At 44.6% G+C, this 14,671-nt stretch overlaps 1 protein-coding gene across 5 annotated transcripts in view; it reads left to right on the top strand.

Annotated features, from left to right (window-relative positions):
- Window positions 1-14,671, top strand: part of LOC137225117 (kalirin-like) — a 117,430-nt gene that overhangs the window by 35,272 nt on the left and 67,487 nt on the right. For 2 of the 5 annotated variants that reach the window (XM_067738659.1, XM_067738661.1), the window contains exons 2-3: window positions 4,916-5,196; window positions 6,603-6,704. In XM_067738659.1, coding sequence (XP_067594760.1) covers window positions 4,916-5,196; window positions 6,603-6,704 — 383 coding nt within the window. Of the gene's footprint in view, window positions 1-4,915; window positions 5,197-6,599; window positions 6,705-10,133; window positions 10,230-14,671 lie in introns of all 5 variants that reach the window. The other 3 variants (XM_067738658.1, XM_067738660.1, XM_067738662.1) reach the window with 2 other exon arrangements.

The raw sequence follows: 14,671 nt of genomic DNA, 5'->3' as shown, positions 1-14,671 counted from the left end.
AACTATGTTGAATAAAAGTGATGAAAATGGGCATCCTTATCTTGTTGCTGATCTTAGAGGAAATGCTTTCAGCTTTTTACTGTTGAGTATGTTGTTGGCTGTGGGTTTGTCATATATGGCCTTTATTATGTTGAGGTATGTTCCCTCTATGCCCACTTTCTGGAGAGAGTTTTATCATAAAGGGATGTTGAATTTTATCAAGAGCCTTTTCTGGAACAGGATAGAAAGCCCATAAATAAACACATGCACTTATGGTCAATTAATCTACAACAAAGGCAAGAATATACAATGGAGAAAAGACAGTGTCTTCAATAAGTGGTGCTGGAAAAACTGGACAGCTACACGTAAAAGAACAAAATTAGAACATTCTCTAACACCATGTACAAAAACAAACTCAAAATGGATTAAAGACCTAAACATAAGACCGGATACTATAAAACTCCTAGAGAAAAACATAGGTGCAGAATACTCTTTGACATAAATCACAACAATATTTTTTTGGATCTCTCCCCTAGAATAACAGAAACAAAAGCAAAAATAAACAAATGGAACCTAATTAAATGTAAAAGCTTTTGCACAGCAAAGGAAACCATAAACAAAAGACAACCACGGACTGGGAGAAAATACTGCGAATGATGCTACCAACAAGGGATTAATTTCCAAAATATACAAATAGCTCATACAGCTTAATATCAAAAAACCAAACAACCCAGTCAAAAAATGGCCAGAAGACCTAAATAGACATTTCTCCAAAGACATACAGATGGCCAACAGGTGCATGAAATGGTGTTCAATATCGCTAATCATTAGAGAAAGGCAAATTAAAACTGCAGTGAGGTATCACCTCACACTGGTCAGAATGGCCATCATGAAAAAGTCTACAAATAACAAATGCTACAGAAGATGTGGAGAAAAAGGAACCCTCCTACGCTGTTGGTGCGAATGTACATTAATGCAGCCACTATGGAGAACGATATGGAGATCCCTTTAAAAACTAAAAATAGAATTATCATATGATCCAATGATCTCTCTCCTGGGCAGATATCCAGAGAAAACTCTAATTTGAAAAGATACATGCACCCCAGTGTTCATAGCAGCACTATTTACAACAGCCAAGACATGGAAGCAACCTAAATATCCATTGACAGATGAATGGATAAAGATGTGGGGGGTGTGTGTGTGTGTGTGTGTACACACACACAATGGAATATTACTCAGCCATAAAAAAGAATGACAGTGCCATTTGCAGCAACATGGATGGACCTAGAGATTATCATACTAAGTGAAGGAATTCGGACAGAGAAAGACAAGTATCATAGGATATCACTTACATGTGGAATCTAAAAAAATATGATACAAATGAACTTATTTACAAAGCAGAAATAGACTCACAGACATAGAAAACAAACTTATGATTACCAAAGGGGAAAGTGATGGGGGAGGATAAATTGGGAGTTTGGGATTAACATATACACTCTACTGTATATCAATTAGATAAACAACAAGGACCTACTGTGTAGCACGGGGAACTATATTCAATATCTTATAATAACCTATAATGGCAAAGAATCTGTAAAAGAATATATATATGTATATATATACACATATGTTTGTATAACTGAATCACTTTGCTGTACATCTGAAACCAACACAACTTTGTAAATCGACTATAGTTCAATTAAAAGAAAGATTAAAAAAACTGAAGCAAATATGGCAAAAATGTCTACACTTATCATATCTAGGTGATGGGTATTTAGATGTTAAATTTTTTCTATATTTTTTTCTATTTGAAAAATATCTCATAGTGGGACTTCCCCGGCGGTCCAGTTGTTAAGACTTCGTGCTTCCACTGCAGGGGGTGAGGGTTCGATCCCTGGTTGGGGAACTAAGATCCCACGTGCTGAGTGGTGCAGCCAAAACAAAATGAAAAAAATAAAAATATCTCATAGTAAAATCAGCCTCAGAATATTATTTTTTCTGATCTAGGAAGCAAGTTGGACATACCAGGGAACTTTGTTCCTGCAGTGTCCAAGGACACATTTGTCTTCCTAGTGACGTAAAACCAGATACCAATCTTATGGACAGTTTTTAATGCCTCAGGGCTGAAGAGGAAGCATTGGTTCGGAACCCTGGAGAGATGTAGAGGTGCCTGGATTCTGGTCCTAGCTTTATGGCTAACTAATTTGTGACCATGGATTTCCCATATACAAGCTTTCATTGCCTTATCTGTAAAATTAGTGAGACTGAGATTGTTTTCAGCATTGAAATTTAATAACATATAAATTATATATAAATGTCTATATGAAATGTCACATAGACTAACAACTTGATGTTCTTTTTTACAATAATTATAGAGGCTAACAGAATTCATGGAGTAGACACAGATGTGGGAATAAGATTAAATATATGTGCAGTGGAGTCAGATCTGGGTTTAAATTTTGCCTGTCTGCCACACTAATGATGACCCTGGGTTTCCTGGAACACTCTATTTCCTAAGATGATACTTATACTTAGTACCTGTCTCAGCTTGGAAAGATTTGGTGAGATAACAGTATTACTGTTGTAGTTGTTACAGATTGGTCAGTTAGCTGTTGTGCCCGGAAAGGTACTAGAATAAATTCTCAAACAGCTCATTGCAGCCCATCTTCCAAAGATGGGGTGAGCATCACATGGCAATAATTCTTTGAAGTAGCAATAAACTAAGTACACATTTTCTAGACTAAACGATGCCACATCTTTTTGTAACCATGCATTCAAAGTGATTTAGAAATAGTCCTGTCTCAATACGGGACCCTCACTAGATGACAAGTTAGAGATTGCTTCCAACTCTTCAGTTCTCTTTTATGTGGGCTGTGGTTGAATGGCCCTGATGGTTTACACAGAATAAACTTGAAACAAAATTGAGAATACTCTTGATTTTTAATTTGTACTTTATAATCTGTACACTTGCCATTAATTTGTACAGAATGCACCAAAGCAGAATCAGATGATAGAGAGAGGAGCAGAATGGTCAGTCAAAATTTGCATTCATGAATCTCAAAGCCAGGCTGTGGTTCGTCATGGAACAGAAAACTTAGGCAGTCATCCGTCTTGCTTAGTAACACAAGGCACAGTTAATGTGGCTGGGCCTCTAGCTCTGCTGACACAACATATACTGATAAATCTAAGTTTTGAAGGCTTGGATTTAACAGAGACTTGTGGTATCACAGGGGCCTGGTGAATGAAAAGCCTCTGGGGCTTATCAGCAGAGAGATAAGAGGCCCAGGTCCCACTACTAGTGCTGCAGTGGTGCTGCTGAGATGTTTATCACCCGGGCTTCTGAGAACAGGAGTTTGACCCATACCAAACACTTCAGAAATAATGTCAACACACCCAAGACCACAGCCAGCACAGAATTCTCTGAGATAAGATTACAGCTTTGTCCTTAAAGGGATGTCAACCAAGTCAGTCGATCCCTAAATATTCCCTGAGCTGAGCAACCCTATGAGTTATCCTTCATACCAGGGGGCTTTAGAAGCTCAATTTTGAATGCTTCTACATGCAGATATTCTGTTCTTGTTTTCTAAAGTACGCACAGAACTCTAACCATATCTAAGAAAGTTCCCGCAGGGTCAGGAGCCTGAGCTTGGTGCCTGTGAGATCAGCCGGTTATAGAGGCTGGAGGCAGCTCTTGACTGGCAAAAATATTTATTCTCTTTATTTTAAGATTTGGTTTCTAATGTATTGGACAGGTCTAGGCCATCGGGCCTCCAAGGCCAGGTTAGACCTCTAGTCTCGGTCTACTGTATAGGAAAAGATGATTCGGTCTTTGAGACAAGTGGGCGTAAAAAGCCACGGCAGTACTTTTTATAAATACCTAGTCATGTGTTTGGTTTAACTACCAGTATGCAAACTGGTACCAGGGCCACAGGGCCCATCAGGGGTTGAGGTGAAGCTGGTCAGGTATTCTCCCAAGACCTCTTTGGCAAAGAGAAGCAGCAGCATAAGAGAGACAACTCACCTGTGATGTGTCATCCAGATACTAACTGTATCACTTCTTGCTTAGAAATGCCTCACATTCATTCCTTTGTCCTCCCCGTGTCCTCCTAGTGTGGGCTTCTAGATTCCAATCCCTCTTCCCAGGGCTATGTTGTCTGTAGTTACCAGACTAATTAAAAAACAAACAAGCAAACAAAAGCGCTTTTTGCCCCCTTTCCCATTAGCGTCTCACAATAAAGTTCGTACTCCTCTAGTTTACTATTAAATGTTTTCACTCTTCTTTCTGTCCAGTTTCTCCTTCTCTGTTCATCTTTATTTCATTGGAAGGGTCTGCTTAAGGGCTGTGTTCACTTGTTTCTCCATTTTCCTGCCTCTGTGCTTTTGTTCCTGCCATCTCCCGCTTTTGGAATTCCTTCTCCCTTCCCTTCTACTCAGACACATCTCTTCCGTTAAAGCTTTTCAGACCAGTCCTGCCTGCGCTGATCTGACCCTCCTCTCAGCTCTGCTTCCTTATGGTCTGCAGTCCATGCCAGCCCTCTGGCAATTAACCACATACTGCTTTGTGCATTCATCTTTATTTTGCGTGCTCTGTCTTGCTCTTTGACTCTTCTCTTTCCCTCTTTGTGTGTGTGTGTGTGTGTGTGTGTGTGTGTGTGTGTGTGTGTGTGTGTGTGTAGCTAGATAAGGCATCTATGAAAATAGAATCTGTGTCTTATACAACTTCATAATACTCATAGGTGCTCTATGACATTGTTATTGGTTAATGGTTCTTGCTTAGAATCTTGATTTTGCAGGAGTCTTTGTCTTCTGTCTGCAGCTGGCCTTGACATTCTGCCTGGTGCCCTAGCTTCCTGGGGTTGGAGCTGTCTTTCTCCCAGGCTGGCAGCCTGCCTTAACTGCCCCTGACACGCCGTGTCTGTCTATTCTTTTTCCTCAGATGCGTACTCTCATTCAAGTGAAAACGGAGGCAAGTCCGAGTCGGTGGCCAACCTGCAGGCCCAGCCCTCCCTGAACTCCATCCACAGTTCCCCTGGGCCCAAGCGCTCCACCAACACCCTGAAGAAGTGGCTGACGAGTCCCGTGCGGCGGCTCAACAGCGGGAAGGCAGATGGAAACATCAAGAAGCAGAAGAAAGTACGAGACGGTCGGAAGAGCTTCGACCTGGGATCTCCCAAGCCTGGGGATGAGACGACCCCTCAGGGAGACAGCGCTGACGAGGTACTTACTCGAAGCCCCGGAGCCTTCCATCGGGAGGGGTTTCTGATGTACCTCCTTCCTGGAGCCTCAAGAGGCATCCTTCCCCGGGGTTTGTAAACTAGCCAGACTCTAGTTCCCAGTAGTTGGTCTTCTTGGGCCTAGGTGATCTTTGTATTCTCAAGACATTGCCAGTTTGAATATAGTTCCCTGTGCTGTACAGTAGGACCTTGTTGTTTATCCATTCTAAATGTAATAGTTTGCATCTACCAACCCCAAACTCCCAGTCCATCCTTCTCTCTCCCCTCCTCCCCGTGGCAACCACAAGTCTGTTCTCTGTGCCTATGAATCTGTTTAGTTCCATTTTTAAAAAAAATTAAAAACAGTAGGAAAAAAAAAAGACATTGCCAGTTTGATTTGTGACTGGTTGAAGTCTGGCACCTAGAGTGTCCAGCAGACAGACACCATTTTGCCAGATTTGGAGATGCGTGTCGGGGCCCACGGGGAGCCAGCTGGTCACCAAGTCCCCAGCCTCTACTAAAGACCGCATTAAACCTGCCAGGCCTGGAAAACAGAAGACTGGCTTGGGAGATTATGGCTGTTTTCGAGTATGTTGAGCAGTGGCATTTATAAAATGGAGTAGACAACTCCTGGTTGCTCCAGAAGGCAGAATTATGATTAACAGGTGAAGGTTTACAGTAGCCAAGGTTGCAGCCTTTAATGGGGGCTCAACCAGGGATGAAATGGGGCTTCATGAAAACAGATGAACACCCATACTGAAAAGGTTTGGGAGACTGTATGACCTCACATAACAGTTGGAGAGACCAGTGTTGGCTGAGAGGTCAGACTGGGCAACGACCTCTTACATCCCTTCCAAAACTGGGATTCTGTGATCAAAATATAGTGGGTATTTGGTTCGGGTATGAGATAATTATTTTATCTGGCAAACTAACCTACTCTAGTCACTGACATGGCTAAGAAATTCTTCCTGGTGTGAAACCAGACTCTCTTTGTAGTTTTAGGCTGTCTACCTTTTCTCCCTCTGAATGGCAGTAGAGCCTGGTGATATTTAGATTGTAGTTTGAGTCCTTCATAAACTTAAAAGTTAGTTTCTCTCCAACCACTCTCTCAGCTTTCGCTCTTCCTGGCTAATCGATAAAGTAGATGTTTTTCGTGTGTGTGTGGGTATGTGGGTGTGTGTGTGTGTGTGTGTGTGTGTGTGTTTTCCACCATTTGGACCTCATTGTCCTTTTGAGATAAGCAGGTGTGCCCATTCCACACAGGAGGACCCTGAAACTGAAAAAAACTAGGAGTGTGTTGAGAGAGGCGGGTATCTTATATGTTTCTTTTCTAAAAATCCCAAGTCCTGAACCAACTGGCATCTTTAACTGTAGGAAACAGTGACTAATGCTGCTCTTTTGTTCTAGAAGAGCAAGAAAGGTTGGGGTGAGGATGAGCCAGATGAAGAGTCACACACACCCCTCCCTCCGCCTATGAAGATCTTTGACAACGACCCCACGCAGGACGAGATGGTAGGACTTCCTTCCCACTTGGAAGAGCCATGTGTAAAACACGTGATTTCGTTTTGTGTGTGTGTCAGGGGTAGTAACACTCTCTCTCCCTTGTTATCTCTTATGCCGCATGAATCCGAGGTGACGTAGATTCCATCTGTGTTGGGGAGGGCTCCCCTCCCCCAACCCTGGAGGTCTGACTTGCTTCTGGGCAGTACAGGGATGGGTGTAAAATACTCAAAGCAGAAATCTGCCTGGTATCTCGCCCTGTTGATGAAGGGTAATGGCTCTGTCTTTGGAAGCAGCAGATCCCGAAAAGAACTATTGTCTCGAAGAGGAATCCAAGGTGGTGCTAGGTCATGATCATTTTGTTGTTCAGCCGATGTGTTAGTTGATTGTTTTCCTCATCCTCAACTCTAAAATCCAAATCATGGTAACTTCCAGTCAAGCCCAGTGCAAACAAAGCACGAGGGATGGAGATGCTGCTAAGGGGAGGTTTTGTCAAAGTTGGACAAACCTAACATGCCAGGTTGCCTCAGTTCTTTGATTTGCAAAATTCTCTGGCTCACTGGCCTGCAGAGACTCTCTGGTGTCTGAAATGTGAATGTCCACCAAGCCTCTGGGCGCAGGGTCATCATCCCGATTGTTCTGGAGCAGAGGCTCAGGTTGAACGTGCTTCCTGGTACTGAGCTGAGGCTCGGGTAGGCCCCTGCTTTCGTTGTGTGCTCCGTCACTGGTCTTCCTAACTGTGCTGTCACTTCATTGTGTTTCTCTTGCTTCTCTAGCGTCGCTGTCCTGGAGGACTCTGGAGGCTGAGGTGGTGGTTTCAGTTTTTGATTGTCCTTCCCATTTGCTTTCCAGAGTATCGTGTTATTGTGCCGCTGGTGGTGGTTAGCCATCCCCCTGGGGCCTCCCTGTGCTCTCCAGTGCCCTGCCCTGCAGTCAGCAGCCCCTTCCGAGGTGGTGGGCCCAGCATGCACGGGCAGGGAGCAAACCTTCACAACGCCACCCAGGATACAATCCAGGAAGTACTGATGCAGTTGCTTCAGTGTTTCTGGTGATATCCCAGATCTTGTTTGAATTCTCTCTGCTTTGCATTTTGGATCGGTGGCCCCCAGACATTAGTTGAGGTCTTCCTCTGTGCTAAGCTAGAGGGACATTTTCCAGGAACAGGTCCATGACTAAGATGTGGTCGCTGCCCCCTCTGTGACTCACCCATGAGAAGCACACAGTTACGGCCCCTCCTAAGGCTCTGTCTCTGGACTGTTGGGAAGAGAAGTAGAGGAAGCATGGCATGATGCCCATCCTGGATCCCCAGAGGCAGAAACGCCTGTGCTTCGCCTTGAGGTGGGAACGAGAACCAACCTGCTGTGTTCCCAGAGGCCTATTGTAAAATGTTCTAGACACAGTGATAGTGTGTGTGGGGAGCAGGGCACGCGGGTCACATTATCTGCCGCCCCACACCGCCTTCGCATGGAAGTACCAGCTTACATAAGATAAGGAGAGGCTACGAGCCCTCCCCCTCCACGTCCCTCAAGCACGGTTTGTTTTGGGGAAAGGACGTTATGTTGTTCCTGGATAATTTTTAACTGAGAATGCGGACTTACCCCCAGACATTTGTGTAGCCCTTTTCTTAGCCAGGATTAGGGCAGCTGGCATGAGCGCCTTTTTAGACACATGAACCTCCTCAGTCCTGCTGTTTGGTTTCTGAAAGTCTGTTTTTCTGGAATATTTGGGAGCGGGATGAGCTTCAGAATTTCTAGCAAATGGAGTTGGGATTCATTAAAATAATTTTTACAGCGGTGTAAAAGGAATTTCTAAAAGTTCACCCATTCTAGTGTTGTGCAGTTACTTTCATTCTGTTTCCTTCTATTTGTTCATATGCAGGTATGTTTTATTTTTATAATTATACTAGGCATAGGATGTGTTCATTGTTTTATATTTTTAATATCGATAAATTAAATAATAATGTTTAATATTTCCTAAAATCTTATTAATTTTACCTTCAGAACTATAATTTTAATAACTGAGGAGTATTTCACTTATGTGATGTATCATAATATGCTTGACCAGCCTGTTTGGGGATATCCTGGATTGTTTCCAGTTTTTGCTGCTCTGGGTAATACTGCTACAGATCACTTGGTACATACAGCATTTGTTCTTTTGACTTCTGTCCTTGGAATAAGTTCCCAGAGGAAGGATTACTAGAGCAGAAAGTAGATAACTTGGATTTCCAAAGAGATTTAAGTTCCTTTCCTGCTTTCCCCAGGAGAGGAAAAGAGTGTTGCTCTCTCTTAATTACATTCATTTGATTTTTTTTAGCCCATTTCAGAAGCAAAGACTTACCTAAAGTAAGTCTTAGCTTAGACAACAAGAAGCTTCCTTTTAGAAATTCTTCCCCATAACTTAAAGGACAGACTTGAAGCCACAGCCTGGCCAGGATGTCCAACTTTCTACTCCCACGCTCACTGTGCCCACGCATCCTGGGCCCTGGGAACTCCGTTGTCCTCTGCTTTGAAGCACAGGGTGGGTTAAAGCTTACACAGGGTTAACCGTTTCTCTCCCAATTTCTTCTCAAGTAGGAGTAGGAAGAAAAAAAAACAAAACAAAACACTGTCCCTCAGTGAGCAGGAATGCCCAAACTGTTGACCAGACAGTCCGGTAGACCAGTCCTTACTGCTGGTGTGAGGGAAGGAGGAAGGCCCCGGGCTTGAGCCGCCTTTCACTGTGAACAGGGTAGTGCCTGGTTGCTCCACCATGAGACGCACAAGTCCTGCTAAAGCCCTTTATTACTTCCCTAGTGTTTCAGTTCGGGGGCCTTACCAGAAACAGCAGTGTTTGTGGAGGAGCGTGTGTGTGTGTGTGTGTGTGTGTGTGTGAGAGAGAGAGAGAGAGAGAGAGAGAGAGAGAGAGAGTGTGACAGTGTGTGTGTGTGTGTGTGTGTGTGTGTGTGTGTGAATGGGGGAGGCGGTTTCTGGTCTCCAAGTGCCCTACTCCTAGCATTTCTGCTTGACACATGGTGACAGTCTGTGTTGAAGATCTACATGTAAGTAAAGTAAGGACAGTTTCTCTTTGGACACACTCGAGGCTAGGTTTATTGACCCTCATTTCCTGGAACAGCAGTGGGCAGCCCTGTAGTGGCCAGAATCCTGTCTGCCCCCTCCCCCCTTGCTGTCAGTGGGTGCAGCCCTTCCCTGTTGGCCTCCTGGGAACTCAGTGACCCCTCCCCTCAGCTCCTCAAGAGGTCTGACTAAAAAGAGCTTGGTCCCACCCCTGCTTCGCTGCCCCACACCCACGCTACCCCTATCTCCCTCTGTCATCTCTTCCCTCTAAACAGAGAGCTTTGCCTCCCTTGCCTGCCTGAAGCTTTGGACTTGCTGTGTTGCTGCCTAATCGCTATTCCTCATGCCTCGCTAATCTGCTTTTCCTTTGCTGCTCAATGTCTTGCAGTCCTCCTCTTTGCTAGCAGCCCGGCAGGCTTCCACCGAAGTACCTACTGCTGCAGACCTTGTCAGTGCAATAGAACAGCTGGTCAAAAGCAAGCTGGTAAGTGTGGGTCCTGGAGGCAGTTCTGCGTGTTTCACCTCCATGCGGCTTTTAAACCCTTCTCCACTTGAAAATGATGGATACTCTCTAGGGAAAGCTGCCTCATCATAATTTTGATTACAGTAACTCTCTTTTCAAATATCCTAGTTTATAGAAGACCAATGAAATTTCACACATATGACCTTCTTCTTTTCTTTCTAATGTTTCTCACTAATTAAAAAAAAAAGTTAGCTGGTATTTTTAGTACTAGTGTCAAACTCCTGAAGGTCGTGCCTTTTCCTGCCATCTTTCCCTGTCCCACGCAGGGAGCTGAGTGCTCTCACGGACGCTGCATTGACTTCTCGAAGCCCATCTCCCTGACCACTCCTCACTACCTCTCCATCCCTCTCCACACTGACCCATATACCCTCTTCATTCGGCAAATAACCATTAAAAATTTTTTTCCTTAAAAAATCATCCCGGGGCTTCCCTGGTGGCGCAGTGGTTGAGAGTCTGCCTGCCGAAGCAGGGGACACAGGTTCGTGCCTCAGTCTGGGAAGATCCCACATGCCGCGGAGCAGCTGGGCCCGTGAGCCATGGCCGCTGAGCCCTCGCGTCCGGAGCCTGTGCTCCGCAACGGGAGAGGCCACAACAGTTAGAAGCCTGCATACCACAAAAAAAAAAAAAAATCATCCCTTTTTTTTGCATTTTCTCTTTCACCACCTGAGCATGGGCCCTGACTTCATGCCCAGAGTAGCCATTGCTTAATCCTTCTCCCCACCATCTGCCTCCGGCCTCAGGCTCCCATGATTGGCTCCCTCCTCAGTGAGGGCTCCCTGTCTCCCTCTTGCCTACACGACGATGGTCTCCAATGTGGGGGAGACTCGAAGTACACAAGATGGTTTTTTGAGGTGCTGGAACAAAATATTAGAATCTCTTTAACTCATCATTTTAAAATGGTTTTGTGTATGTTTTATTATGTACATAAGGGTAATACAGGAGTACAGAAATATAATTTATAAATAAATTACATGTTTGGGGAGTGCATGACCAAAATTGTGTTTACTAATTGAAGTATATAATCAAAGTTTGGAAAACCCTGGCCCATAAGGTCCACACTTACCTAGTAGTCTAATGTTCTGCAGCCTATTCTCCAACTTACCTTCCCAACATCCATGTATTATTCCGGGCGATGAACTCGGCTCCAGCTAAATTATTTTCTTCACTGTCCCCAAACATGCATTTGGTTTTCCTCCCCCCAGGTTTCTGTTCAAACCACCCCAATTCTCTAGAATGTTGTCCTTCTTACTTTTGCTTGTCTAAAGTATAACAGCCCCTCAAGGTCCCACTCAGATCTCATGTCTCCACAAGAGTTTCCCTGACCAGCCCAGGGAAGTGTTTACATCAGTAAACACTTGTTTCTAAAAGTCTGTGTTTTTCATATTTTGGATTACCATTTTCCTCCTGCTACTGCTCACCTACTGCTGTTGTTGGGCACCTCAGTGGGCCTCTAGTTTGTGTGATCCATGGGTCAGGTGTTGAGAAGTCACATTAGAGCAAATGTCCCGGAGTAGAGGGAGTGTAGGATAACGCTGGAGCTGATTGGCCCTGTAACAGGCTCTTTACAAATGACTGTTGGATGAATGGCCTTTCGGTGGCAATTTTACCATAATAAGGGCTTCAGCTTTTTCTTCCACCACTAGCTACTTCTTGAGGACCTGCAGTGAACCCAGAATTATAGAGATTTCTTTGGCCAGACATATAAAACCAAGCGTATGTCATGGAAAGGAATGCAAGAGCAGTAGTCTGATTTCTCAGAATCTTCTAACCAAAATTCTATCCTTTCTCCTTTCATCTACTTTCTCTTTCCTCCCATCTCAATACGTACCCACTGTGGGATAGTGATGGAGCACCAGTAGTTGGTTGTTTCCTCAGCTGCGTTTGAGAATACGGAGTTACGTCTTCATCTCCGAGACTGGTATGCCTGTTTCTCATGAGCTCTCTAGCTTAGAAGAGGATAAGATCTAGAGCCTGTAAAAGTTCTGGAGTTTTTATTTAACTGTAAGTGCAAGAGTGTTCCAGCTGCCAGAATAGCCAGTGTGGTCGTAGGCTGGGTTAATGAAAGTACAACGTACAGATCCAGGGGCGTCATAGCCCCATTGTACTCAAAGCTCTTCAGACCATGCCCGTCATGAGTTGTGTGGAGTCGTGTATCGGGTTCTGAACTTGGCATTCTAAAATGATCTTGAACTCAGTGGAAGGGCCCTCCCTGGAGGAGGAAACCAATACCACGTGGTCCATGTCATTTGATGGAGAGTTGCAGAAACTGGGGTTAAGAATGGGGAGAAGAAGTTAGGAGAGAGAAGACACACGAGAGCTGTCTTCTCATAACTGAGCACTGCTGTGGAAAAGAAGGGCTGGTCTCACTCTTGGTTGCTCCAGAGGGCAGAACGTGTGGGTGGAAATTAGCTCAGTATAAGAAGAACTAATGTGGTCCTTCCCAATTTACAGAATCTGGAAATATTACAGGGGCATCTGGCATACTCGGACTTTTATATCTAGGGCTTAGGTTCTTTCTGATTTCTATTTTGGTTGCTCAAGTGATGGCACTAAATGCTGTAGTTAGAAATCATTTCCAGGAAGGACCCTGAGTCAAAATGATTGGCCAGAAACAACCTGCAAACTAATTCCATTACCATAAAACCTGAGACTTCAAGTCACGTGACAGAGCAGTTCTCCTCCGTTCCCTTACCCTGCTGCTCTCTGCCTGGGTGCACCTTTCCAATAAAGTCTCTTGCTTTGTCAGCAAAAAAAGAAAAAAAGAAAAAAGAAATCATTTGGCCCCCCGGCTCCACCCAGAAGCCATAAGATCCCTTGTGTCCCTGAGTCCCAAAGCTGCCCTTGGTGCTGTATGGTCACGTGGTCATGACTGTGCCAAGGCTGTGGCCTCCAGCAGTTGTGATCTCTCCTGCTGGAAAGCTGCTGTTAGGCAACCAGGACAGCGGTTCCCCATTCACCTGCAGATAAAACCCCGAAGACCCCCAGAAACTCCTTTGGCGAGTCCCTCTGGGCATTAATGGATACTTCTGAGGTCTCACCTACCAGCCTTTGTCTTTAATCAGTGCTTTTGTTTGCCAAGAGAGCATGCCCACCCGCCTCCCCCGAAAGAGAGCTCAAATACTTGTTCTGGGTTTTGTATTAAAGGTATTGTCTTTAACTCTAAGCCAGGACTAAGGCTCCCCCTGCTTTTCCCATGTGATTTTTAATAAAGTTTTTCCTAGACGTAGGGACTGGCGGCGGTGGTGCTGAGTGTATAAGGAATCAGAAGACCTAGATGTTAGTCCAGTCCCTGCTACTTATTGCGTAGCCCTGGGCAAGTTACTTCATCTACTTGGGCCTCTCTTTTATCTCACTTATCAACGACGATTCTGTCCACCTGAATCTCATCTCAAGCGAGTCATGTTGAAGACTGAGTCAGGTGTGAATGCACTTTGTAAACTGATAAGCGAGCATCCCACAAATGTTAGCTCTTAGCTCGTTTGCATTGTGAAGAAGCAGGGAAAGGGAACCAGTCATCCTTTATCTTCTGTAGTCACACCCTGAACACAGGGACACAGTATTTGTCAGTCAGTAGATCCTGGTTGGGTGAATGTTGCAGGGTAATAGTTTAGCAATCTATGTCATTTGGCTTTATTCCTCAAGTTTGAGAAGCAAGAGATTCCTGGCCGTAAGGGAATCTAGTGTGTTTCTAAACAGCCCAGGATTCCATCACCTGCCTGAGGTGAACGTTTAAGCCCCTAAAAAGAAAGCCTCCTCCCTGAGCTCCCGTCCTCAGGCACATCACAGTAGTTTACTGGGCTCAGGACGGCACTCGCAGACCCTTGGCTGAAAATCTTTAGGGAAGGGACTGGCCAGGACCGAGCTCTTGTTCAGTCTGCCTGCTGGCCTGGCATCCTGAGAATTAGTCCCACCTGCTTCAGCAAGACTTCCTGCCCTCTGGATCTCCTACTTTGATAGCATTCACCTCCCTAGGTCAACCTGTGGGCCACAGAACGTGGCTAGGGCAAGGCTGCATTTGTTGTGGGTGTTTTGCTCTCCTTTAGGTGAATCAGCTTGCTCTGTAAAAGGTCGAGTTAACAGAAGTTCATTGTCCAGACGGGAGGAAATAATGACCCCTCATCATATCCAATATGTAGATGTATGCTTTCAGGAGCCGAGTTCCTCTGGCATCCCTCTGTGGAAAAGATTCCTGAGCTTGTTAAAATGGAATAGCTTAAATATCCAACAAAAATTTTAACCCGAAGTCACAAACCTGTAATGTCATTTGCCTGGAAAATCCAGATTTCAGTTTTTCTACTATAAAATGTCTTCCCTACCCTTACCCCCAAGTTGCCTGGGAATGACTAAGATCTAATACTTTTTGTCAAGAGATTTCATGCTAACTTGTATAAATTAGTATAATT

The sequence above is a fragment of the Pseudorca crassidens genome, chromosome 5, assembly GCF_039906515.1.
Source record: "Pseudorca crassidens isolate mPseCra1 chromosome 5, mPseCra1.hap1, whole genome shotgun sequence".
Taxonomy (NCBI): Eukaryota; Metazoa; Chordata; class Mammalia; order Artiodactyla; family Delphinidae; genus Pseudorca; species Pseudorca crassidens.
This window is presented reverse-complemented; position numbering and strand designations above follow the sequence as displayed.